General features: G+C 63.1%; 1 protein-coding gene across 4 annotated transcripts in view; it reads left to right on the top strand.

Moving 5' to 3' along the window:
- Positions 1 to 1,489: 1,489 nt before the first annotated feature.
- The window catches only part of LOC147097215 (cyclic AMP-dependent transcription factor ATF-1-like), a 96,082-nt gene continuing 70,752 nt past the window's right edge, over positions 1,490 to 26,819 (top strand). The window contains exons 1-2 of one of the 4 annotated variants that reach the window (XM_085973100.1): positions 1,490 to 1,658; positions 4,506 to 4,606. In XM_085973100.1, the coding sequence (XP_085829226.1) occupies positions 1,515 to 1,658; positions 4,506 to 4,606 (245 nt within the window). In that variant the 5' untranslated portion in view covers positions 1,490 to 1,514. Of the gene's footprint in view, positions 1,659 to 2,153; positions 2,200 to 2,877; positions 3,542 to 4,505; positions 4,607 to 21,541; positions 21,735 to 26,819 lie in introns of those variants that run through there. The other 3 variants (XM_085973104.1, XM_085973102.1, XM_085973103.1) reach the window with 3 other exon arrangements.

Raw genomic sequence — 26,819 nt, 5'->3', positions numbered from 1 at the left:
ACAGTTCTGGTCTCCATATACCTTGGTTAGACCACACTTGGAGCACTGTGCACAGTTTTGCTCTCCGTATACCTTGGTTAGACCGCACTTGGAGCACTGTGCACAGTTCTGGTCTCCATATGCCTTGGTTAGACCACACTTGGAGCACCGTGCACAGTTCTGATCTCCATATACCTTGGTTAGACCACACTTTGAGCACTGTGCACAGTTCCGCCCTCTCTATACCTTGGTTAGACCACACTTGGAGCACCGTGCACAGTTCTGGTCTCCATATACCTTGGTTAGACCACACTTGGAGCACTGTGCACAGTTCTAGTCTCCATATACCTTGGTTAGACCACACTTGGAGCACTGTGCACTGTTCTGGTCTCCGTATACCTTGGTTAGACCACACTTGGAGCACTGTGCACAGTTCTGGTCTCCATATACCTTGGTTAGACCACACTTGGAGCACTGTGCACAGTTCTGGTCTCCGTATACCTTGGTTAGACCACACTTGGAGCACTGTGCACAGTTCTGGTCTCCATATACCTTGGTTAGACCGCACTTGGGGCACTGTGCACAGTTCTGGTCTCCGTATACCTTGGGTAGACCACACTTGGAGCACCGTGCACAGTTCTGGTCTCCATATACCTTGGTTAGACCACACTTGGAGCACTGTGCACAGTTCTGGTCTCCATATACCTTGGTTAGACCACACTTGGAGCACTGTGCACAGTTCTGGTCTCCATATACCTTGGTTAGACCGCACTTGGGGCACTGTGCACAGTTCTGGTCTCTGTATACCTTGGTTGGACCACACTTGGAGCACTGTGTACAGTTCTGGTCTCCATATACCTTGGTTAGACCACACTTGGAGCACTGTGCACAGTTCTGGTCTCCATATACCTTGGTTAGACCACACTTGGAGCACTGTGTACAGTTCTGGTCTCCATATACCTTGGTTAGACCACACTGGGAGCACTGTGCACAGTTCTGGTCTCCATATTCTATAGAGACACTGGAGAAGGTGCAAAAAAAAAGATTCACAAGGATGATACCAGAACTGAGCGATTTATAACTATCGCGAAAGGCTGAACAGGCTGGGGGCTCTTTTCTCTGGAAAAGAGAAGGCTGAGGGGTGACCTGATGGAGGCCTTTAAGATTATGAAGGGGGTTCGGTAGGGTAGACACACGGTTTTCCAGCGGGCGTGGGTGATCAGGAGCCGGAATCCCAGTTGATTTTACCTTGGGACTGCCTGGGCTGGGGTTAACTCGAGCTGGAGGGTGGATTCTGTGGCCTTCTGGGCCTGTGAGTCTCGGCCGCAGCCTGCACTTCCGAAGCCGAGCCAGCGGGGGAGCTCGGGTACGAGCGAGGGGCAGCTCGGGAGCACAGGCTGGCTGCAACGAGCGGAGCTGCCACAGCGTGGGGCTCTTGAGAGAGAGAGAGAGAGAGAGAGAGCAGGCAGCACACTGGCTTCCGGCAGCCAGCTGCACAGCTCGGGCTCGTCACCTCTCCCACAATCCCTGGCGTGATGAAGAAGCAATGGCAGCTGAGACAGGAAGGGGAATTAGGTGGAGAGAGCCAGGAAGTGGCTGAGGGGGCCGCGGAAAACCCCGCCTTATCCCCCCGGAATCTAACCACCCTGAGCAGATCGGTGTGGACTGCAATCGAGGGGGTCAGACCCTTTACTTTAACTTGTGAATAACGCAGAAAGCAAACTCGCGAGCGGCATTATAAAGCGCCGGAGTCTAGATGTGCCAGAAACCGTGCTCCTAGTGCGGGGGGCGGGGGGCGGGGTTTGACGATTTGTACGAGGTTGGGGGGTAAGTGGGGGTGTGTCACCCAAAAAAAAAAACGGCAGCCTGTTCGGACAGACAGCTGGGAGATCGTGGGGACTGTCTTATTGAGGGGCGGCGATCGGCACTCGCTGTGAATCTGCACAGAAAGCACCTGTTGACTCCGTTTGGAAGGGTAGCCCACTTCACGTTTCCTACGAGTGGGAGTGTTTGTGTCGCCGCGCCCCCACCGCCACCCCTGCAGAAGTGGGCGGCCCCTGGACAGGCACTTTTTGTTTTTAAACTTGTGTCGGTTCTGTCGATGCACGTGACTCTCTCTCCCCCCACCCCACCCCCCCCCCCCCCCCCCCCACAAGCTGGTGCCGCGGAACTTGACACAGTAATCAGCCAGTACTGGGACCCACACGCTGGCCGTGCTCGGTAAAGGGAGCCAGAGGCTGGGAGAGCGAAGTTCGCAGACTCGTTTCCGGGTGTGTGTGTGTGTGTGTGTGTGTAGTGCGGGTCGTAAATGAGTCATTGGAGGAGGGAGAGTGGGGGTTGGGGGGGTAGCGGAAGGAAGGGAATACCAATCCAGGAGTATGTTTACAGACCGCAGTGTGCAAATAACTAGCAGCGAGGCTCGGTTAATGGGCACAGTGTCCTTCAGACAACTGGCAGGAGCTTTTCGACTGATCTCAATCTGTGCCTTCCTGCCTGCTAGGCTGCGCGTCCTTTAATCTTTCACACCCTCCTGTTACACTGGGCGTTCTGTTTCTCACTGGGTGTCATATTCCAACAAAGTTGTATCGAACCTTGGTTAGGCCGCCCCTGGAGCACTGCGTACAGTTCTGGTCGCCATATTATAGAAAAGGATCTAGAGACACTGGAGAGGGTGCAGAGAAGATTTACAAGGATGATAGCCAGAAATGCGAGGTTATACCGATCAGGAAAGGATGAAGAGGCTGGGTCTCTTTTCTCTTGAAAAGAGAAGGCTGAGGGGTGACCTAATAGAGGTCTTTAAAATCATGAAAGGTTTTGATTAGAGTGGATACAGAGAGAGTGTTTTCCACTTGTGGGGAAGAGCAGAACTAGAGGCCGTCAATATAAGATAGTCACCGAGAAATCCAATGGGGAATTCAGGGGAAACTTCTTTACCCAGAGAGTGGTGAGAATGTGGAACTCGCTACCACAGGGAGTGGTTGAAGCAAATAGTATCGATGCATTTAAGGGGAGGCTGGACAAGCACATGAGGGAGAGGGGAATAGAGGGTTACGCTGATAGAGTTAGATGAGGAAAGACGGGAGGAGGCTCGTGGACTGGTTGGGCCGAATGGCCTGTTACTGTGCCGTCTATCCCGTGTAATTGCTAAGCTCCCCGAGGTGTTCTCCCCTGGGGACGAACTCCAGACCCCAGTGGTAGTTGCCCGGCGCGAGATACACGCAGAATAATTACCTTTAACCTCTTCGTCTTCCTCTCATTCTTAAAGCGGTTTTCAAAGATGTTCTGAAGTTTTTATTTTTTGTTGCTTCAGCTGGATTCTGTCAGCGAGTGACAGAGGGGCTGTGTCGGTAATCATTTGTACTGTGTGTGCGTGTGTGTGTGTGTGCGCACGGTGACTTTCTCTGGGTTGTATTGTGTGGGTGGGGGTGACTGTCCCCTTGTGTCGCTGCCGTGGTGTTGCCTCGCTGTTGTGTCGCTGCTTCGTCCAGGCTGCATTCTTTGGGTATTTGTCGGGGTGGGGCAGCGAATGTGCCAGGGTTCCTGCTCCCGGTCATCGCTGAAGGTAAGCATGCAGGTGCAGCAGGCGGTTAAGAAGGCAAATGGTATGTTGGCCTTCGTAGCGAGAGGGTTCGAGTACAGAAGCAAGGATGTCTTGCTGCAGTTGTACAGAGCCTTGGTGAGACCACACCTGGAGTACTGTGCACAGTTCTGGTCTCCTTATCTGAGGAAGGACGTTCTTGCCATGGAGGGAGTGCAGCGAAGATTCACCAGGCTGATACCTGGGATGGCAGGAATGACATATGAGGAGAGATTGGGTCGATTGGGCTTATACTTGCTGGAGTTTAGAAGAATGAGAGGGAATCTCATTGAAACTTATAAAATTCTGACAGGACTAGACAGACTAGATGCAGGAAGGATGTTCCCGATGGCGGGGGAGTCCAGAACCAGGGGTCGCAGTCTAAGGATAAGGGGTAAGCCATTTAGGACTGAGATGAGGAGGAATTTCTTCACCCAGAGAGTGGTGAACCTGTGGAATTCTCTACCACACAAGGCAGTAGAGGCCAATTCATTAAATATTTTCAAGAAGGAGTTAGATATATTTCTTAAAGCTAAAGGGATCAAGGGATATGGGGAGAAGGCAGGGACAGGGTACTGAATTTGGATGATCAGCCATGACCTCATTGAATGGCGGAGCAGGCTCGAGGGGCCAAATGGCCTACTCCTGCTCCTATCTTCTGTGTTTCTATGTTAAGAGGGAGCTTTCTACTCCAGCGTGAGTGGGGGTTGAGGAACTGCAGATTCGGCCGTGGGCAGTATGGAAAGTGCAGTGACCAGGCCCGTGCTACAGAAGAGAAAATAGAACACCATATGCCAGCACAGAGCCCGTGGGGGGGGGCCCTGCACACTAGCCGCAGGGTATGGGGAGAGACCGTGCGGGGTGCGGGTGAGAGTAACGCCGGGACGGCTCTAGTATCCGTGTTCTGCTGCATCGCCGCTTACACTTTCCCCGCGTTTTCTTTCGCAAGGTGTCGGCGCTGTCGGAGAGCGATGATTCCCAGGAGTCGTCTGACAGTGTGTCATCGTCACAGAAATCCAGAGAGATACTCTCCAGACGGCCATCATACAGGTACCGCCAGGCGTCGGCGCGAGACTGGTTCGGCGCGAGCAAGACGCGGGCGCGAGCTGGGATTCCCCCCCCCCCCCCCCTCTCCTTGTGGAACGATTAAACTCGACGAGCAAACTGCGGCTTCTCGCACAGTGGCTGCCAGAGAGTGCGGCCGCCTTTCGCGGGCACACTGTGAGCAGTCGCATGCTCGCAGTTTCCCAGGGTCAGGAGCCCCCTGCTCACCACGCCTTCCTTACTCAAGCTGGTCATTGTTCCTCACTGGATCGGCCGAATCTTTCACCCACTCCCGGCGCTCCCCTTTACAACGGGAGTGACACGCGGTATTCCAAGTGTGGTTGCACCAATGACTTGTGAAGTGCGAGGATTGCCTCACTCTTTCGGCTCAATGTTGACCTTTCAAAACATCCCGACCTCTGATTTGCTTCGCTCACTGCCACCCAGCAATGTTGCGACAGCTTCAATTTATTGTCAGTCAGCCCCCCCCCCCCCCCCCAGCCAGATCTCCCTCATTTTCCATGTACATTATCTTCCTTCCACCTCAGCGCTAGTCCCTTCCTGGATTTCGTGGCCCTCCCCGGCCCCATCCCGTGCGTCGCACTTTGCATTTTTCCACATTGAAATTCAATCCCCGACTGTGTTCCAATGCTCCTGCAAGCTGGTCCCGTTCAGTTTTGGAGTCTACACAAGAAGATATGAAGCAGGAGTCGGCCATTCGGCCCCTCGAGCCTGCTCCGCCATTCAGTAAGATCACTGCTGATCTTCGACCTCAACTCCACTCTCCCACCCGATCCCCATATACCTCGATTCCGAGTGTCCAAAAATCGATCGATCTCCGCCTTGAATATACTCAAAGACTGAGCCTCCACAGCCCTCTGGGGCAGAGAATTCCAAAGATTCACCGCCCTCTGAGTGAAGAAATTCCTCCTCATCTCAGTCCTAAATGGCCGACCCCTTATTCTGAGACTGTGACCCCTGGTTCTAGACTCTCCAGCCAGGGGGGAAACAGCCTCTCAGCATCGACCCTGTGAGAATTTTGTATGTTTCAATGCGATCACCTCTCATTCTTCTAAACTCCAGAGAGTATCGGCCCATTCTACACAATCTCTCCTCATAGGACAGCCCTCTCATCCCAGGAATCAATCTAGTGAACCTTCGCTGCACTCCCTCGATGGCAAGAACATCCTTCCTTAGATAAGGAGACCAAAACTGCACACAATACTCAAGGTGTGGTCTCACCAAGGCCCTGTACAACTGCAGCAAGACATCCTTGTTCCTGTACTCGAATCCTCTCGCTACGAAGGCCAACATACCATTTGCCTTCTTAACCGCCTGCTGCACCTGCATGCTTACCTTCAGCGACTGGTGCACAAGGACACCCAGGTCTCATTGCACTTCCCCTTCTCCCAATCTATTGCCGTTCAAATAATAATCTGCCTTCCTGTTTTTGCCACCGAAGTGAATAACCTCGCATTTATCCACATTATACTGCGTCTGCCCAATCGCCCAACCTGTCCAAATCGTACTGGAGTTTCTCGGCATCCTCCTCACAGCACACACGCCCACCCAGATTTGTGTCGTCTGCAAACTTGGAGATATTACATCTAGTTCCCTCGTCTAGATCATTAATATATATTGAGAATAACTGGGGTCCTAGCACCTGCTCCGCCATTCAATAAGACCATGGCTGATCTTCGATCTCCACTCCACTTCCCCGTCCGATCCCCATATCCCTCGATTCCCCTCGAGTCCAAAAATCTATCGATCTCAGCCTTGAATATACTCAACGACTGAGCCTCCACAGCCCTCTGGGGCAGAGAATTCCAAAGATTCACCGCCCTCTGAGTGAAGAAATTCCTCCTCATCTCAGTCCTAAATGGCCGACCCCTTATCCTGAGACTGTGACCCCTGGTTCTAGACTCTCCAGCCAGGGGGGAAACAGCCTCTCAGCATCTATTACCACCTTCATAGCTTTGTACCATATGCCAATTTAGCCACAGTGCTTGTGACACCTGGCTCCAGGTTATGTAAAAAAGATGTTGAACAAGTTGTTGCTACATCGCGTGACTTTGCAAGCTCTCGCACAGTGGGTAACGCTCTCGCCTCTGAGTCAGATGGTTGTGGGTTCACTGTCCCACTCCAGGGACTTGAGCACAAAATCTAGACTGACACTGCAGTGCAGTCGCATGCTCGCAGTTTCCCAGGGTCAGGAGCCCCCTGCTCACCACGCCTTCCTTACTCAAGCTGGTCATTGTTCCTCACTGGATCGGCCGAATCTTTCACCCACTCCCGGCGCTCCCCTTTACAACGGGAGTGACACGCGGTATTCCAAGTGTGGTTGCACCAATGACTTGTGAAGTGCGAGGATTGCCTCACTCTTTCGGCTCAATGTTGACCTTTCAAAACATCCCGACCTCTGATTTGCTTCGCTCACTGCCACCCAGCAATGTTGCGACAGCTTCAATTTATTGTCAGTCAGCCCCCCCCCCCCCCCCCAGCCAGATCTCCCTCATTTTCCATGTACATTATCTTCCTTCCACCTCAGCGCTAGTCCCTTCCTGGATTTCGTGGCCCCCCGGCCCCATCCCGTGCGTCGCACTTTGCATTTTTCCACATTGAAATTCAATCCCCGACTGTGTTCCAATGCTCCTGCAAGCTGGTCCCGTTCAGTTTTGGAGTCTACACAAGAAGATATGAAGCAGGAGTCGGCCATTCGGCCCCTCGAGCCTGCTCCGCCATTCAGTAAGATCACTGCTGATCTTCGACCTCAACTCCACTCTCCCACCCGATCCCCATATACCTCGATTCCGAGTGTCCAAAAATCGATCGATCTCCGCCTTGAATATACTCAAAGACTGAGCCTCCACAGCCCTCTGGGGCAGAGAATTCCAAAGATTCACCGCCCTCTGAGTGAAGAAATTCCTCCTCATCTCAGTCCTAAATGGCCGACCCCTTATTCTGAGACTGTGACCCCTGGTTCTAGACTCTCCAGCCAGGGGGGAAACAGCCTCTCAGCATCGACCCTGTGAGAATTTTGTATGTTTCAATGCGATCACCTCTCATTCTTCTAAACTCCAGAGAGTATCGGCCCATTCTACACAATCTCTCCTCATAGGACAGCCCTCTCATCCCAGGAATCAATCTAGTGAACCTTCGCTGCACTCCCTCGATGGCAAGAACATCCTTCCTTAGATAAGGAGACCAAAACTGCACACAATACTCAAGGTGTGGTCTCACCAAGGCCCTGTACAACTGCAGCAAGACATCCTTGTTCCTGTACTCGAATCCTCTCGCTACGAAGGCCAACATACCATTTGCCTTCTTAACCGCCTGCTGCACCTGCATGCTTACCTTCAGCGACTGGTGCACAAGGACACCCAGGTCTCATTGCACTTCCCCTTCTCCCAATCTATTGCCGTTCAAATAATAATCTGCCTTCCTGTTTTTGCCACCGAAGTGAATAACCTCGCATTTATCCACATTATACTGCGTCTGCCCAATCGCCCAACCTGTCCAAATCGTACTGGAGTTTCTCGGCATCCTCCTCACAGCACACACGCCCACCCAGATTTGTGTCGTCTGCAAACTTGGAGATATTACATCTAGTTCCCTCGTCTAGATCATTAATATATATTGAGAATAACTGGGGTCCTAGCACCTGCTCCGCCATTCAATAAGACCATGGCTGATCTTCGATCTCCACTCCACTTCCCCGTCCGATCCCCATATCCCTCGATTCCCCTCGAGTCCAAAAATCTATCGATCTCAGCCTTGAATATACTCAACGACTGAGCCTCCACAGCCCTCTGGGGCAGAGAATTCCAAAGATTCACCGCCCTCTGAGTGAAGAAATTCCTCCTCATCTCAGTCCTAAATGGCCGACCCCTTATCCTGAGACTGTGACCCCTGGTTCTAGACTCTCCAGCCAGGGGGGAAACAGCCTCTCAGCATCTATTACCACCTTCATAGCTTTGTACCATATGCCAATTTAGCCACAGTGCTTGTGACACCTGGCTCCAGGTTATGTAAAAAAGATGTTGAACAAGTTGTTGCTACATCGCGTGACTTTGCAAGCTCTCGCACAGTGGGTAACGCTCTCGCCTCTGAGTCAGATGGTTGTGGGTTCACTGTCCCACTCCAGGGACTTGAGCACAAAATCTAGACTGACACTGCAGTGCAGTACTGAGGAAGCGCAGCACTGTCGGAAGGGCAGTACTGAGGGAGCGCCGCATTGTCGGAGGGGCAGTACTGAGGAAGCGCCGCACTGTCGGAAGGGCAGTACTGAGGGAGCGCCGCACTGTCGGAGGGGCAGTACTGAGGGAGCGCCGCACCGTCGGAGGGGCAGTACTGAGGGAGCGCCGCACTGTCGGAGGGGCAGTACTGAGGGAGGGCCGCACTGTCGGAGGGGCTGTACTGAGGGAGCGCCGCACTGTCGGAGGGGCGGTACTGAGGGAGCGCCGCACTGTCGGAGGGGCGGTACTGAGGAAGCGCCGCACTGTTGGAAGGGCAGTACTGAGGGAGCGCTGCACTGTCGGAGGGGCAGTACTGAGGGAGCGCCGCACTGTCGGAGGGGCAGTACTGAGGAAGCGCCGCACTGTCGGAAGGGCAGTACTGAGGGAGCGCCACACTGTCGGAGGGGCAGTACTGAGGGAGCGCCGCACTGTCGGAGGGGCAGTACTGAGGGAGCGCCACACTGTCGGAGGGGCGGTACTGAGGGAGCGCCGCACTGTCGGAGGGGCAGTACTGAGGCAGCGCCGCACTGTCGGAGTGGCAGTACTGAGGGAGCGCCGCACTGTCGGAGGGGCAGTACTGAGGGAGCTCCGCAATGTCGGACTGGCTTTACTGACGGAGCGCCGCACTGTCGGAGGGGCAGTACTGAGCGAGCGCCGCACTGTCGGAGGGGCGGTACTGAGGGAGCGCCGCACTGTCGGAGGGACTGTACTGAGGGTGCGCAGCACTGTCGGAGGGGCAGTACTGAGGGAGCGCCGCACTGTCGGAGGGGCAGTACTGAGGGAGCTCCGCAATGTCGGACTGGCTTTACTGAGGGAGCGCCGCACTGTCGGAGGGGCAGTACTGAGGGAGCGCCGCACTGTCGGAGGGGCGGTACTGAGGGAGCGCCGCACTGTCGGAGGGACTGTACTGAGGGTGCGCAGCACTGTCGGAGGGGCAGTACTGAGGGAGCGCCGCACTGTCGGAGTGGCAGTACTGAGGGAGCGCCGCACTTTCAGAGGGGCAGTACTGAGGGAGCGCCGCACTGTCGGAGGGGCGGTAATGAGGGAGCGCCGCACTTTCAGAGGGGCAGTACTGAGGGAGCGCCGCACTGTCGGAGGGGCAGTACTGAGGGAGCACCGCACTGTCAGAGGGGCAGTACTGAGGGACCACCGCACTGTCGGAGGGGCGGTACTGAGGGAGCGCCTCACTTGTCGGAGGGGCGGTACTGAGGGAGCGCCGCACTGTCGGAGGGGCGGTACTGAGGGAGCGCTGCACTGTCGGAGGGGCAGTACTGAGGGAGCGCTGCACTGTCGGATGGGCAGTACTGAGGGAGCGCCGCACTGTCGGAGGGGCAGTACTGAGGGAGTGCCGCACTGTCGGAGGGGCAGTACTGAGGGAGCGCCGCACTGTCGGAGTGGCAGTACTGAGGGAGCGCCGCACTGTCGGAGTGGCGGTACTGAGGGAGCGCCGCACTGTCGGAGGGGCAGTACTGAGGCAGCGCCGCACTGTCGGAGGGGCAGTACTGAGAGAGCGCCACACTGTCGGAGGGGCAGTACTGAGGGAGCCCCGCAATGTTGGACTGGCTTTACTGAGGGAGCGCCGCACTGTCGGAGGGGCAGTACTGAGGGAGCGCCGCACTGTCGGAGGGGCAGTACTGAGGGAGCCCCGCAATGTCGGACTGGCTTTACTGAGGGAGCGCCGCACTGTCGGGTAGGCAGTACTGAGGGAGCGCCGCACTGTCGGAGGGGCGGTACTGAGGGAGCGCCGCACTGTCGGAGGGACTGTACTGAGGGTGCGCAGCACTGTCGGAGGGGCAATACTGAAGGAGCGCTGCACTGTCGGAGGGGCGGTACTGAGGGAACGCCGCATTGTCGGAAGGGCAGTACTGAGGGAGGGCCGCACTGTCGGAGGGGCGGTAATGAGGGAGCGCCGCACTGCCGGAAGGGCAGTACTGAGGGAGCGCCGCACTGTTGGAGGGGCAGTACTGAGGGAGCGCCGCACTGTTGGAGGGGCGGTACTGAGCGAGCGCCGCACTGTCGGAGGGGCAGTACTGAGGGAGCGCAGCACTGTCGGAGGGGCAGAACTGAGGGAGCGCCGCACTGTCGGAGGGACAGTACTGAGGGAGCGCCGCACTGTCGGAGGGGCAGTACTGAGGGAGCGCCGCACTGTCGGAGGGGCGGCACTGAGGGAGCGCCGCATTGTCGGAAGGGCAGTACTGAAGGAGGGCCGCACTGTCGGAGGGGCAGTACTGAGGGAGGGCCGCACTGTCGGAGGGGCAGTACTGAGGGAGCGCCGCACTGTCGGAGGGGCAGTACTGAGGGAGCGCCGCACTGTCGGAGGGGCGGTACTGAGGGAGCGCCGCACTGTCAGAGGGGCGGCACTGAGGGAGCGCTGCACTGTCGGAGGGGCAGTACTGAGGGAGCGCCGCACTGTCGGAAGGGCAGTACTGAGGGAGCGCCGCACTGTCGGAGGGGCAGTACTGACGGAGCGCCGCACTGTCGGAGGGGCAGTACTGAGGGACCGCCGCACTGTCGGAGGGGCAGTACTGAGGGACTGCCGCACTGTCAGAGGAGCAGTACTGAGGGAGCGTCGCACTGTTGGAGGGGCAGTACTGAGGGAGCGCCGCACTGTCGGAGGGGCAGTACTGAGGGAGCGTCGGAGGGGCGGTACTGAGGGAGCGCAGCACTGTCGGAGGGGCAGTACTGAAGCAGCACCGCACTGTCGGAGGGGCAGTACTGAGGGAGCGCCGCACTGTCGGAGGGGCAGTACTGAGGGAGCTCCGCAATGTCGGACTGGCTTTACTGAGGGAGCGCCGCACTGTCGGAGGGGCAGTACTGAGGGAGCGCCGCACTGTCGGAGGGGCGGTACTGAGGGAGCGCCGCACTGTCGGAGGGACTGTACTGAGGGTGCGCAGCACTGTCGGAGGGGCAGTACTGAGGGAGCGCCGCACTGTCGGAGGGGCAGTACTGAGGGAGCGCCGCACTTTCAGAGGGGCAGTACTGAGGGAGCGCCGCACTGTCGGAGGGGTGGTAATGAGGGAGCGCCGCACTGCCGGAAGGGCAGTACTGAGGGAGCACCGCACTGTCAGAGGGGCAGCACTGAGGGACCACCGCACTGTCGGAGGGGCGGTACTGAGGGAGCGCCTCACTTGTCGGAGGGGCGGTACTGAGGGAGCGCCGCACTGTCGGAGGGGCGGTACTGAGGGAGCGCTGCACTGTCGGAGGGGCAGTACTGAGGGAGCGCTGCACTGTCGGATGGGCAGTACTGAGGGAGCGCCGCACTGTCGGAGGGGCAGTACTGAGGGAGCGCCGCACTGTCGGAGGGGCAGTACTGAGGGAGCGCCGCACTGTCGGAGTGGCAGTACTGAGGGAGCGCCGCACTGTCGGAGTGGCGGTACTGAGGGAGCGCCGCACTGTCGGAGGGGCAGTACTGAGGCAGCGCCGCACTGTCGGAGGGGCAGTACTGAGAGAGCGCCACACTGTCGGAGGGGCAGTACTGAGGGAGCCCCGCAATGTCGGACTGGCTTTACTGAGGGAGCGCCGCACTGTCGGAGGGGCAGTACTGAGGGAGCGCCGCACTGTCGGAGGGGCAGTACTGAGGGAGCCCCGCAATGTCGGACTGGCTTTACTGAGGGAGCGCCGCACTGTCGGGTAGGCAGTACTGAGGGAGCGCCGCACTGTCGGAGGGGCGGTACTGAGGGAGCGCCGCACTGTCGGAGGGACTGTACTGAGGGTGCGCAGCACTGTCGGAGGGGCAATACTGAAGGAGCGCCGCACTGTCAGAGGAGCAGTACTGAGGGAGCGCCGCACTGTTGGAGGGGCAGTACTGAGGGAGCGCCGCACGGTCGGAGGGGCAGTACTGAGGTAGCGCCGCACTGTGGGAAGGGCAGTACTGAGGGAGCGCCGCACTGTCGGAGGGGCGGTACTGAGGGAGCGCCGCACTGTCGGAGGGACTGTACTGAGGGTGCGCAGCACTGTCGGAGGGGCAGTACTGAGGGAGCGCCGCACTGTCGGAGGGGCAGTACTGAGGGAGCGCCGCACTTTCAGAGGGGCAGTACTGAGGGAGCGCCGCACTGTCGGAGGGGCAGTACTGAGGGAGCGCCGCACTGTCGGAGGGGCGGTACTGAGGGAGCGCCGCACTGTCAGAGGGGCGGCACTGAGGGAGCGCCGCACTGTCGGAGGGGCAGTACTGAGGAAGCGCCGCACTGTCGGAAGGGCAGTACTGAGGGAGCGCCGCACTGTCGGAGGGGCAGTACTGACGGAGCGCCGCACTGTCGGAGGGGCAGCACTGAGGGAGCGCCGCACTGTCGGAGGGGCAGTACTGAGGGACCGCCGCACTGTCGGAGGGGCAGTACTGAGGGAGTGCCGCACTGTCAGAGGAGCAGTACTGAGGGAGCGTTGCACTGTTGGAGGGGCAGTATTGAGGGAGCGCCGCACTGTCGGAGGGGCAGTACTGAGGGAGCGTCGGAGGGGCGGTACTGAGGGAGCGCCGCACTGTCGGAGGGGCAGTACTGAGGCAGCACCGCACTGTCGGAGGGGCAGTACTGAGGGAGCGCCGCACTGTCGGAGGGGCAGTACTGAGGGAGCGCCGCACTGTCGGAGGGGCAGTACTGAGGGAGCACCGCACTGTCGGAGGGGCGGTACTGAGGGAGCGCCGCACTGCCGGAAGGGCAGTACTGAGGGAGCACCGCACTGTCAGAGGGGCAGCACTGAGGGACCACTGCACTGTCGGAGGGGCGGTACTGAGGGAGCGCCTCACTGTCGGAGGGGCGGTACTGAGGGAGCGCCGCACTGTCGGAGGGGCGGTACTGAGGGAGCGCGCACTGTCGGAGGGGCAGTACTGAGGGAGCGCCGCACTGTCGGAGGGGCAGTACTGAGGGAGCGCCGCACTGTCGGATGGGCAGTACTGAGGGAGCGCCGCACTGTCGGAGGGGCAGTACTGAGGGAGCGCCGCACTGTCGGAGGGGCAGTACTGAGGGAGCGCCGCACTGTCGGAGGGGCAGTACTGAGGGAGCGCCGCACTGTCGGAGGGGCGGTACTGAGGGAGCGCCGCACTGTCGGAGGGGCAGTACTGAGGCAGCGCCGCACTGTCGGAGGGGCAGTACTGAGGGAGCGCCGCACTGTCGGAGGGGCAGCACTGAGGAAGCCCCGCAATGTCGGACTGGCTTTACTGAGGGAGCGCCGCACTGTCGGAGGGGCAGTACTGAGGGAGCGCCGCACTGTCGGAGGGGCGGTACTGAGGGAGCGCCGCACTGTCGGAGGGACTGTACTGAGAGTGCGCAGCACTGTCGGAGGGGCAGTACTGAGGGAGCGCCGCACTGTCGGAGGGGCAGTACTGAGGGAGCGCCGCACTTTCAGAGGGGCAGTACTGAGGGAGCGCCGCACTGTCGGAGGGGCGGTAATGAGGGAGCGCCGCACTGCCGGAAGGGCAGTACTGAGGGAGCTCCGCACTGTCGGAGGGGCAGTACTGAGGGAGCGCCGCACTGTCGGAGGGACGGTACTGAGGTAGCGCCACACTGTCGGAGGGGCGGTACTGAGGGAGCGCCGCACTGTCGGAGGGGCGGGACTGAGGGAGCGCCGCACTGTCGGAGGGCGGTAATGAGGGAGCGCCGCACTGTCGGAGGGGCAGTACTGAGGGAGCGCTGCACTGTCGGAGGGGCGGTACTGAGGGAGCGCCGCACTGTCGGAGAGGCGGTACTGAGGGAGCGCCGCACTGTCGGACGGGCTGTACTGAGGGAGCGCCGCACTGTCGGGGGGGCAGTACTGAGGGAGCGCCGCACTGTCGGAGGGGCAGTACTGAGGGAGGGCCGCACTGTCAGAGAGGCAGTACTGAGGGAGCTCCGCAATGTCGGACTGGCTTTACTGAGGGAGTGCCGCACTGTCGGAGGGGCAGTACTGAGGGAGCGCCGCAATGTCGGAGGGGCGGTACTGAGGGAGCGCCGCACTGTCGGAGGGGCAGTACTCGGGGAGCGCAGCACTGTCGGAGGGGCAGTGCTGAGGGAGCGCCGCACTGTCGGAGGGGCAGTACTGAGGGAGCGCCGCACTGTCGGAGGGGCAATACTGAAGGAGCGCCGCACTGTCGGAGGGGCGGTACTGAGGGAGCGCCGCATTGTCGGAAGGGCAGTACTGAGGGAGGGCCGCACTGTCGGAGGGGCAGTACTGAGGGAGGGCCGCACTGTCGGAGGGGCAGTACTGAGGGAGCGCCGCACTGTCGGAGGGGCGGTACTGAGGGAACGCCGCACTGTCGGAGGGGCAGTACTGAGGGAGCGCAGCACTGTCGGAGGGGCAGTGCTGAGGGAGCGCCGCACTGTCGGAGGGGCAGTACTGAGGGAGCGCCGCACTGTCGGAGGGGCAGTACTGAGGGAGTGTCGGAGGGGCGGTACTGAGGGAGCGCCGCATTGTCGGAAGGGCAGTACTGAAGGAGGGCCGCACTGTCGGAGGGGCAGTACTGAGGGAGGGCCGCGCTGTCGGAGGGGCAGTACTGAGGGAGCGCCGCACTGTCGGAGGGGCAGTACCGAGGGAGCGCCGCACTGTCGGAGGGGCGGTACTGAGGGTGCGCAGCACTGTCGGAGGGGCAGTACTGAGGGAGCGCCGCACTGTCGGAGGGGCAGTACTGAGGGAGCGCCGCACTTTCAGAGGGGCAGTACTGAGGGAGCGCCGCACTGTCGGAGGGGCAGTACTGAGGGAGCGCCGCACTGTCGGAGGGGCGGTACTGAGGGAGCGCCGCACTGTCAGAGGGGCGGCACTGAGGGAGCGCCGCACTGTCGGAGGGGCAGTACTGAGGAAGCGCCGCACTGTCGGAAGGGCAGTACTGAGGGAGCGCCGCACTGTCGGAGGGGCAGTACTGACGGAGCGCCGCACTGTCGGAGGGGCAGCACTGAGGGAGCGCCGCACTGTCGGAGGGGCAGTACTGAGGGACCGCCGCACTGTCGGAGGGGCAGTACTGAGGGAGTGCCGCACTGTCAGAGGAGCAGTACTGAGGGAGCGTCGCACTGTTGGAGGGGCAGTACTGAGGGAGCGCCGCACTGTCGGAGGGGCAGTACTGAGGGAGCGTCGGAGGGGCGGTACTGAGGGAGCGCCGCACTGTCGGAGGGGCAGTACTGAGGCAGCACCGCACTGTCGGAGGGGCAGTACTGAGGGAGCGCCGCACTGTCGGAGGGGCAGTACTGAGGGAGCGCCGCACTGTCGGAGGGGCAGTACTGAGGGAGCACCGCACTGTCGGAGGGGCGGTACTGAGGGAGCGCCGCACTGCCGGAAGGGCAGTACTGAGGGAGCACCGCACTGTCAGAGGGGCAGCACTGAGGGACCACTGCACTGTCGGAGGGGCGGTACTGAGGGAGCGCCTCACTGTCGGAGGGGCGGTACTGAGGGAGCGCCGCACTGTCGGAGGGGCGGTACTGAGGGAGCGCGCACTGTCGGAGGGGCAGTACTGAGGGAGCGCCGCACTGTCGGAGGGGCAGTACTGAGGGAGCGCCGCACTGTCGGATGGGCAGTACTGAGGGAGCGCCGCACTGTCGGAGGGGCAGTACTGAGGGAGCGCCGCACTGTCGGAGGGGCAGTACTGAGGGAGCGCCGCACTGTCGGAGGGGCGGTACTGAGGGAGCGCCGCACTGTCGGAGGGGCGGTACTGAGGGAGCGCCGCACTGTCGGAGGGGCAGTACTGAGGCAGCGCCGCACTGTCGGAGGGGCAGTACTGAGGGAGCGCCGCACTGTCGGAGGGGCAGCACTGAGGAAGCCCCGCAATGTCGGTGGGGCGGTACTGAGGGAGCGCCGCACTGTCGGAGGGGCAGTACTGAGGGAGCTCCGCAATGTCGGACTGGCTTTACTGAGGGAGCGCCGCACTGTCGGAGGGGCGGTACTGAGGGAGCGCCGCACTGTCGGAGGGACTGTACTGAGGCTGCGCAGCACTGTCGGAGGGGCAGTACTGAGGGAGCGCCGCACTGTCGGAGGGGCAGTACTGAGGGAGCTCCGCAATGTCGGACTGGCTTTACTGAGGGAGCGCCGCACTGTCGGAGGGGCGGTACTGAGGGAGCGCTGCACTGTCGGAGGGGCAGTACTGAGGGAGCGCCGCACTGTCGGAGGGGCGGTACTGAGGGAGCGCCGCACTGTCGGAGGGACTGTACTGAGGGTGCGCAGCACTGTCGGAGGGGCAGTACTGAGGGAGCGCCGCACTGTCGGAGGGGCAGTACTGAGGGAGCGCCGCACTTTCAGAGGGGCAGGACTGAGGGAGCGCCGCGCTGTCGGAGTGGCGGTACTGAGGGAGCGCCGCACTGTCGGAGGGGCAGTACTGAGAGAGCGCCGCACTGTCGGAGGGGCAGTACTGAGGGAGCCCCGCAATGTCGGACTGGCTTTACTGAGGGAGCGCCGCACTGTCGGGTGGGCAGTACTGAGGGAGCGCCGCACTGTCGGAGGGGCGGTACTGAGGGAGCGCCGCACTGTCGGAGGGACTGTACTGAGGGTGCGCAGCACTGTCGGAGGGGCAGTACTGAGGGAGCGCCGCACTGTCGGAGGGGCAGTACTGAGGGAGCGCCGCACTTTCAGAGGGGCAGTACTGAGGGAGCGCCGCACTGTCGGAGGGGCAGTACTGAGGGAGCGCCGCACTGTCGGAGGGGCGGTACTGAGGGAGCGCCGCACTGTCAGAGGGGCGGCACTGAGGGAGCGCCGCACTGTCGGAGGGGCAGTACTGAGGAAGCGCCGCACTGTCGGAAGGGCAGTACTGAGGGAGCGCCGCACTGTCGGAGGGGCAGTACTGACGGAGCGCCGCACTGTCGGAGGGGCAGCACTGAGGGAGCGCCGCACTGTCGGAGGGGCAGTACTGAGGGACCGCCGCACTGTCGGAGAGGCAGTACTGAGGGAGTGCCGCACTGTCAGAGGAGCAGTACTGAGGGAGCGTCGCACTGTTGGAGGGGCAGTACTGAGGGAGCGCCGCACTGTCGGAGGGGCAGTACTGAGGGAGCGTCGGAGGGGCGGTACTGAGGGAGCGCCGCACTGTCGGAGGGGCAGTACTGAGGCAGCACCGCACTGTCGGAGGGGCAGTACTGAGGGAGCGCCGCACTGTCGGAGGGGCAGTACTGAGGGAGCGCCGCACTGTCGGAGGGGCAGTACTGAGGGAGCACCGCACTGTCGGAGGGGCGGTACTGAGGGAGCGCCGCACTGCCGGAAGGGCAGTACTGAGGGAGCACCGCACTGTCAGAGGGGCAGCACTGAGGGACCACTGCACTGTCGGAGGGGCGGTACTGAGGGAGCGCCTCACTGTCGGAGGGGCGGTACTGAGGGAGCGCCGCACTGTCGGAGGGGCGGTACTGAGGGAGCGCGCACTGTCGGAGGGGCAGTACTGAGGGAGCGCCGCACTGTCGGAGGGGCAGTACTGAGGGAGCGCCGCACTGTCGGATGGGCAGTACTGAGGGAGCGCCGCACTGTCGGAGGGGCAGTACTGAGGGAGCGCCGCACTGTCGGAGGGGCAGTACTGAGGGAGCGCCGCACTGTCGGAGGGGCGGTACTGAGGGAGCGCCGCACTGTCGGAGGGGCGGTACTGAGGGAGCGCCGCACTGTCGGAGGGGCAGTACTGAGGCAGCGCCGCACTGTCGGAGGGGCAGTACTGAGGGAGCGCCGCACTGTCGGAGGGGCAGCACTGAGGAAGCCCCGCAATGTCGGACTGGCTTTACTGAGGGAGCGCCGCACTGTCGGAGGGGCAGTACTGAGGGAGCGCCGCACTGTCGGAGGGGCGGTACTGAGGGAGCGCCGCACTGTCGGAGGGACTGTACTGAGAGTGCGCAGCACTGTCGGAGGGGCAGTACTGAGGGAGCGCCGCACTGTCGGAGGGGCAGTACTGAGGGAGCGCCGCACTTTCAGAGGGGCAGTACTGAGGGAGCGCCGCACTGTCGGAGGGGCGGTAATGAGGGAGCGCCGCACTGCCGGAAGGGCAGTACTGAGGGAGCTCCGCACTGTCGGAGGGGCAGTACTGAGGGAGCGCCGCACTGTCGGAGGGACGGTACTGAGGTAGCGCCACACTGTCGGAGGGGCGGTACTGAGGGAGCGCCGCACTGTCGGAGGGGCGGGACTGAGGGAGCGCCGCACTGTCGGAGGGCGGTAATGAGGGAGCGCCGCACTGTCGGAGGGGCAGTACTGAGGGAGCGCTGCACTGTCGGAGGGGCGGTACTGAGGGAGCGCCGCACTGTCGGAGAGGCGGTACTGAGGGAGCGCCGCACTGTCGGACGGGCTGTACTGAGGGAGCGCCGCACTGTCGGGGGGGCAGTACTGAGGGAGCGCCGCACTGTCGGAGGGGCAGTACTGAGGGAGGGCCGCACTGTCAGAGAGGCAGTACTGAGGGAGCTCCGCAATGTCGGACTGGCTTTACTGAGGGAGTGCCGCACTGTCGGAGGGGCAGTACTGAGGGAGCGCCGCAATGTCGGAGGGGCGGTACTGAGGGAGCGCCGCACTGTCGGAGGGGCAGTACTCGGGGAGCGCAGCACTGTCGGAGGGGCAGTGCTGAGGGAGCGCCGCACTGTCGGAGGGGCAGTACTGAGGGAGTGCCGCACTGTCGGAGGGGCGGTACTGAGGGAGCGCCGCACTGTTGGAGGGGCAGTACTGACGGAGCGCCGCAATGTCGGAGGGGCAGCACTGAGCGAGCGCCGCACTGTCGGAGGGGCAGTACTGAGGGACCGCCGCACTGTCGGAGGGGCAGTACTGAGGGAGTGCCGCACTGTCAGAGGAGCAGTACTGAGGGAGCGCCGCACTGTTGGAGGGGCAGTACTGAGGGAGCGCCGCACGGTCGGAGGGGCAGTACTGAGGTAGCGCCGCACTGTGGGAAGGGCAGTACTGAGGGAGCGCCGCACGGTCGGAGTCGCGGTACTGAGGGAGCGCCGCACTGTCGGAGGGGCAGTACTGAGAGAGCGCCGCACTGTCGGAGGGGCAGTACTGAGGGAGCCCCGCAATGTCGGACTGGCTTTACTGAGGGAGCGCCGCACTGTCGGGTGGGCAGTACTGAGGGAGCGCCGCACTGTCGGAGGGGCGGTACTGAGGGAGCGCCGCACTGTCGGAGGGACTGTACTGAGGGTGCGCAGCACTGTCGGAGGGGCAGTACTGAGGGAGCGCCGCACTGTCGGAGGGGCAGTACTGAGGGAGCGCCGCACTTTCAGAGGGGCAGTACTGAGGGAGCGCCGCACTGTCGGAGGGGCTGTAATGAGGGAGCGCCGCACTGCCTGAAGGGCAGTACTGAGGGAGCTCCGCACTGTCGGAGGGGCAGTACTGAGGGAGCGCCGCACTGTTGGAGGGGCGGTACTGAGCGAGCGCCGCACTGTCGGAGGGCAGTACTGAGGGAGCGCCACAGTGTCGGAGGGGCGGTACTGAGGGAGCGCCTCACTGTCGGTGGGGTGGTACTGAGGGAGCGCCGCACTGTCGGAGGGGCAGTACTGAGGGAGCTCCGCAATGTCGGACTGGCTTTACTGAGGGAGCGCCGCACTGTCGGAGGGGCGGTACTGAGGGAGCGCCGCACTGTCGGAGGGACTGTACTGAGGCTGCGCAGCACTGTCGGAGGGGCAGTACTGAGGGACCGCCGCACTGTCGGAGGGGCAGTACTGAGGGAGCTCCGCAATGTCGGACTGGCTTTACTGAGGGAGCGCCGCACTGTCGGAGGGGCGGTACTGAGGGAGCGCTGCACTGTCGGAGGGGCAGTACTGAGGGAGCGCCGCACTGTCGGAGGGGCGGTACTGAGGGAGCGCCGCACTGTCGGAGGGACTGTACTGAGGGTGCGCAGCACTGTCGGAGGGGCAGTACTGAGGGAGCGCCGCACTGTCGGAGGGGCAGTACTGAGGGAGCGCCGCACTTTCAGAGGGGCAGTACTGAGGGAGCGCCGCGCTGTCGGAGGGGCGGTAATGAGGGAGCGCCGCACTGCCGGAAGGGCAGTACTGAGGGAGCACCGCACTGTCAGAGGGGCAGTACTGAGGGACCACCGCACTGTCGGAGGGGCGGTACTGAGGGAGCGCCTCACTTGTCGGAGGGGCGGTACTGAGGGAGCGCCGCACTGTCGGAGGGGCGGTACTGAGGGAGCGCTGCACTGTCGGAGGGGCAGTACTGAGGGAGCGCTGCACTGTCGGATGGGCAGTACTGAGGGAGCGCCGCACTGTCGGAGGGGCAGTACTGAGGGAGCGCCGCACTGTCGGAGGGGCAGTACTGAGGGAGCGCCGCACTGTCGGAGTGGCAGTACTGAGGGAGCGCCGCACTGTCGGAGTGGCGGTACTGAGGGAGCGCCGCACTGTCGGAGGGGCAGTACTGAGGCAGCGCCGCACTGTCGGAGGGGCAGTACTGAGGGAGCCCCGCAATGTCGGACTGGCTTTACTGAGGGAGCGCCGCACTGTCGGAGGGGCAGTACTGATGGAGCGCCGCACTGTCGGAGGGGCAGTACTGAGGGAGCCCCGCAATGTCGGACTGGCTTTACTGAGGGAGCGCCGCACTGTCGGGTAGGCAGTACTGAGGGAGCGCCGCACTGTCGGAGGGGCGGTACTGAGGGAGCGCTGCACTGTCGGAGGGGCAGTACTGAGGGAGCGCTGCACTGTCGGATGGGCAGTACTGAGGGAGCGCCGCACTGTCGGAGGGGCAGTACTGAGGGAGCGCCGCACTGTCGGAGGGGCAGTACTGAGGGAGCGCCGCACTGTCGGAGTGGCAGTACTGAGGGAGCGCCGCACTGTCGGAGTGGCGCTACTGAGGGAGCGCCGCACTGTCGGAGGGGCAGTACTGAGGCAGCGCCGCACTGTCGGAGGGGCAGTACTGAGGGAGCCCCGCAATGTCGGACTGGCTTTACTGAGGGAGCGCCGCACTGTCGGAGGGGCAGTACTGATGGAGCGCCGCACTGTCGGAGGGGCAGTACTGAGGGAGCCCCGCAATGTCGGACTGGCTTTACTGAGGGAGCGCCGCACTGTCGGGTAGGCAGTACTGAGGGAGCGCCGCACTGTCGGAGGGGCGGTACTGAGGGAGCGCCGCACTGTCGGAGGGACTGTACTGAGGGTGCGCAGCACTGTCGGAGGGGCAATACTGAAGGAGCGCCGCACTGTCGGAGGGGCGGTACTGAGGGAGCGCCGCATTGTCGGAAGGGCAGTACTGAGGGAGGGCCGCACTGTTGGAGGGGCGGTAATGAGGGAGCGCCGCACTGTTGGAAGGGCAGTACTGAGGGAGCGCCGCACTGTTGGAGGGGCAGTACTGAGGGAGCGCCGCACTGTTGGAGGGGCGGTACTGAGCGAGCGCCGCACTGTCGGAGGGGCAGTACTGAGGGAGCGCAGCACTGTCGGAGGGGCAGAACTGAGGGAGCGCCGCACTGTCGGAGGGGCAGTACTGAGGGAGCGCCGCACTGTCGGAGGGGCAGTACTGAGGGAGCGCCGCACTGTCGGAGGGGCGGCACTGAGGGAGCGCCGCATTGTCGGAAGGGCAGTACTGAAGGAGGGCCGCACTGTCGGAGGGGCAGTACTGAGGGAGCGTCGCACTGTTGGAGGGGCAGTACTGAGGGAGCGCCGCACTGTCGGAGGGGCAGTACTGAGGGAGCGTCGGAGGGGCGGTACTGAGGGAGCGCCGCACTGTCGGAGGGGCAGTACTGAGGCAGCACCGCACTGTCGGAGGGGCAGTACTGAGGGAGCGCCGCACTGTCGGAGGGGCAGTACTGAGGGAGCGCCGCACTGTCGGAGGGGCGGTACTGAGGGAGCACCGCACTGTCGGAGGGGCGGTACTGAGGGAGCGCCGCACTGCCGGAAGGGCAGTACTGAGGGAGCACCGCACTGTCGGAGGGGCGGTACTGAGGGAGCGCCTCACTGTCGGAGGGGCGGTACTGAGGGAGCGCCGCACTGTCGGAGGGGCGGTACTGAGGGAGCGCGCACTGTCGGAGGGGCAGTACTGAGGGAGCGCCGCACTGTCGGAGGGGCAGTACTGAGGGAGCGCCGCACTGTCGGATGGGCAGTACTGAGGGAGCGCCGCACTGTCGGAGGGGCAGTACTGAGGGAGCGCCGCACTGTCGGAGGGGCAGTACTGAGGGAGCGCCGCACTGTCGGAGGGGCAGTACTGAGGGAGCGCCGCACTGTCGGATGGGAAGCACTGAGGGAGCGCCGCACTGTCGGAGGGGCAGTACTGAGGGAGCGCCGCACTGTCGGAGGGGCAGTACTGAGGGAGCGCCGCACTGTCGGAGGGGCGGTACTGAGGGAGCACCGCACTGTCGGAGGGGCAGTACTGAGGCAGCGCCGCACTGTCGGAGGGGCAGTACTGAGGGAGCGCCGCACTGTCGGAGGGGCAGCACTGAGGGAGCGCCGCACTGTCGGAGGGGCGGTACTGAGGGAGCGCCGCACTGTCGGAGGGACTGTACTGAGAGTGCGCAGCACTGTCGGAGGGGCAGTACTGAGGGAGCGCCGCACTGTCGGAGGCGCAGTACTGAGGGAGCGCCGCTCTTTCAGAGGGGCAGTACTGAGGGAGCGCCGCACTGCCGGAAGGGCAGTACTGAGGGAGCTCCGCACTGTCGGAGGGGCAGTACTGAGGGAGCGCCGCACTGTTGGAGGGGCGGTACTGAGCGAGCGCCGCACTGTCGGAGGGACGGTACTGAGGGAGCGCCACACTGTCGGAGGGGCGGTACTGAGGGAGCGCCGCACTGTCGGAGGGGCGGGACTGAGGGAGCGCCGCACTGTCGGAGGGGCAGTACTGAGGGAGCGCCGCACTGTCGGAGGGGCGGTACTGAGGGAGCGCGGCACTGTCGGAGGGGCGGTACTGAGGGAGCGCCGCACTATCGGAGGGGCAGTACTGAGGGAGCGCCGCACTGTCGGAGGGGCAGTACTGAGGGAGCGCCGCACTGTCGGAGGGGCGGTACTGAGGGAGCGCCGCACTGTCGGAGGGGCGGTACTGAGGGAGCGCGGCACTGTCGGAGGGGCGGTACTGAGGGAGCGCCGCACTACTGGAGGGGCAGTACTGAGGGAGCGCCGTACTGTCGGAGGGGCGGCACTGAGGGAGCGCGGCACTGTCGGAGGGGCGGTACTGAGGGAGCGCCGCACTGTCGGAGGGGCTTTACTGACGGAGCGCCTCACTGTTGGGGCAGTACTGAGGGAGCGCCGCACTGTCGGAGGGGCAGTACTGAGGGAGGGCCGCACTGTCGGAGGGGCAGTACTGAGGGAGTGCCGCACTGTCGGAGGGGCAGTACTGAGGGAGGGCCGCACTGTCGGAGGGGCAGTCCTGAGGGAGCTCCGCACTGTCGGAGGGGCTTTACTGACGGAGCGCCTCACTCTCGGGGCAGTACTGAGGGAGCGCCGCACGGTCGGAGGGGCAGTACTGAGGGAGCGCCGCACTGTCGGAGGGGCGGTACTGAGGGAGCGCCGCAAAGCCGGAGGGGCAGTACTGAGGGAGCGCCGCACTCTGGGAGGGACAGTACTGAGGGAGCGCCACACTGTGGGAAGGGCAGTACTGAGGGAGCGCAGCACTGTGGGTGGGGCAGTACTGAGGGAGCACCGCACTGTCAGAGAGGCAGTACTGAGGGAGTGCCGCACTGTCGGAGGGGCGGTGCTGAGGTAGCGCCGCACTGTCGGAGGGGCGGTACTGAGGGAGCGCCGCACTGTCGGAGGGGCGGCACTGAGGGAGGGCCGCACTGTCAGAGGGGCAATACTGAGGGAGCGTCGCACTGTTGGAGGGGCAGTACTGAGGGAGCGCCGCACTGTCGGAGGGGCGGTACTGAGGGAGTGCCGCACTGTCGGAGGGGCGGTACTGAGGGAGCGCGGCACTGTCGGAGGGGCGGTACTGAGGGAGCGCCGCACTACCGGAGGGGCAGTACTGAGGGAGCGCCGTACTGTGGGAGGGGCGGCACTGAGGGAGCGCGGCACTGTCGGAGGGGCGGTACTGAGGGAGCGCCGCACTGTCGGAGGGGCTTTACTGACGGAGCGCCTCACTGTCGGGGCAGTACTGAGGGAGCGCCGCATTGTCGGAGGGGCAGTACTGAGGGAGGGCCGCACTGTCGGAGGGGCAGTACTGAGGGAGTGCCGCACTGTCGGAGGGGCAGTACTGAGGGAGGGCCGCACTGTCGGAGAGGCAGTCCTGAGGGAGCTCCGCACTGTCGGAGGGGCTTTACTGACGGAGCGCCTCACTCTCGGGGCAGTACTGAGGGAGCGCCGCACTGTCGGAGGGGCAGTACTGAGGGAGCGCCGCACCGTCGGAGGGGCAGTACTGAGGGAGCGGCGCACTGTCAGAGGGGCGGTACTGAGGGAGCGCTGCACTGTCGGAGGGGCAGTACTGAGGGAGCGACGCACTGTCGGAGGGGCGGTACTGAGGGAGCGCCGCACTGTCGGAGAGGCGGTACTGAGGGAGCGCCGCACTGTCGGAGGGGCAGTCCTGAGGGAGCGCCGCACTGTCGGAATTGCAGTACTGAGGGAGCTTAGCACTGTCGGAGGGGCTTTACTGAGGGAGCGCCGCACTGTCGGGGCAGTAATGAGGGAGCACCGCACTGTCGGAGGGGCAGTACTGAGGGAGCTCCGCAGTGTCGGAGGGGCAGTGCTGAGGGAGCGCCGCACTGTCGGAGGGGCGGTACTGAGGGAGCGCCGCACTGTCGGAGGGCGGTAATGAGGGAGCGCCGCACTGTCGGAGGGGCGGTACTGAGGGAGCGCCGCACTGTCGGAGGGGCGGTACTGAGGGAGCGCCGCACTGTCGGAGGGGCAGTACTGAGGGAGCGCCGCACTGTCGGAGGGGCAGTACTGAGGGAGCGCCGCACTGTCGGAGGGGCGGTACTGAGGGAGCGCGGCACTGTCGGAGGGGCGGTACTGAGGGAGCGCCGCACTGTCGGAGGGGCAGTACTGAGGGAGCGCCGCACTGTCGGAGGGGCGGTACTGAGGGAGCGCCGCACTGTCGGACGGGCAGTACTGAGGGAGCGCTGCACTGTCGGAGGGGCATTACTGACGGAGCACCGCACTGTCGGAGCTGCAGTACTGAGGGAGGGCCGCACTGTCGGAGGGGCAGTACTGAGGGAGAGCCGCACTGTCGGAGGGGCGGTACTGAGGGAGCGCCGCACTGCCGGAGGGGCAGTACTGAGGGAGCGCCGCACTGTCGGAGGGGCAGTACTGACGGAGCGCCGCACTGTGGAAGGGGCAGTACTGAGGGAGCGCCGCACTGTCAGAGAGGCAGTACTGAGGGACCGCCGCACTGTCGGAGGGGCGGTACTGAGGGAGCGCTGCACTGTCGGGGCGGTACTGAGGGAGCGCTGCACTGTCGGAGGGGCAGTACTGAGGGCGGGCCACACTGTCAGAGGGGCAGTACTGAGGGAGCGCCGCACTGTCGGAGGGGTGGTACTGAGGGAGCGCCTCACTGTCGGGGCGGTACTGAGGGAGCGCCACACTGTCGGAGGGGCAGTACTGAGGGAGCGCCGCACTGTCGGAGGGGCAGTACTGAGGGAGCGCTGCACTGTCGGAGGGGCAGCACTGACGGAGCGCCGCACTGTGGGAGGGGCAGTACTGAGGGAGCGCCGCACTGTCGGAGGGGCGGTGCTGACGGAGTGCCGTACTGTCGGAGGGGCGGTACTGAGGGAGCGCCGTACTGTCGGAGGGGCGGTACTGAGGGCGTGCCGCCCTTTCGGAGGGGCAGTACTGAGGGTGCGCAGCACTGTCGGGGCAGTACTGAGGGAGCGCCGCACTGTCGGAGGGGCAGTACTGAGGGAGCGCAGCACTGTTGGGGCAGTACTGAGGGAGCGCCGCACTGTCGGAGGGGCACCACTGAGGGAGCGCCGCACTGTCGGAGGGGCAGTACTGAGGGACCGCCGCACTGTCGGAGGGGCAGTACTGAGGGAGTGCCGCACTGTCAGAGGAGCAGTACTGAGGGAGCGTCGCACTGTTGGAGGGGCAGTACTGAGGGAGCGCCGCACGGTCGGAGGGGCAGTACTGAGGGAGCGCGGCACTGTCGGAGGGGCGGTACTGAGGGAGCGCCGCACTACCGGAGGGGCAGTACTGAGGGAGCGCCGTACTGTCGGAGGGGCGGCACTGAGGGAGCGCGGCACTGTCGGAGGGGCG

This window comes from Somniosus microcephalus, chromosome 33, assembly GCF_052327205.1.
Source record: "Somniosus microcephalus isolate GS21.2 chromosome 33, FLI_Smic_1.0, whole genome shotgun sequence".
In the NCBI taxonomy this organism is placed as follows: Eukaryota; Metazoa; Chordata; class Chondrichthyes; order Squaliformes; family Somniosidae; genus Somniosus; species Somniosus microcephalus.
The sequence above is the reverse complement of the archived record's forward strand: the minus strand, read 5'-3'. Positions and strand labels throughout refer to the sequence as shown.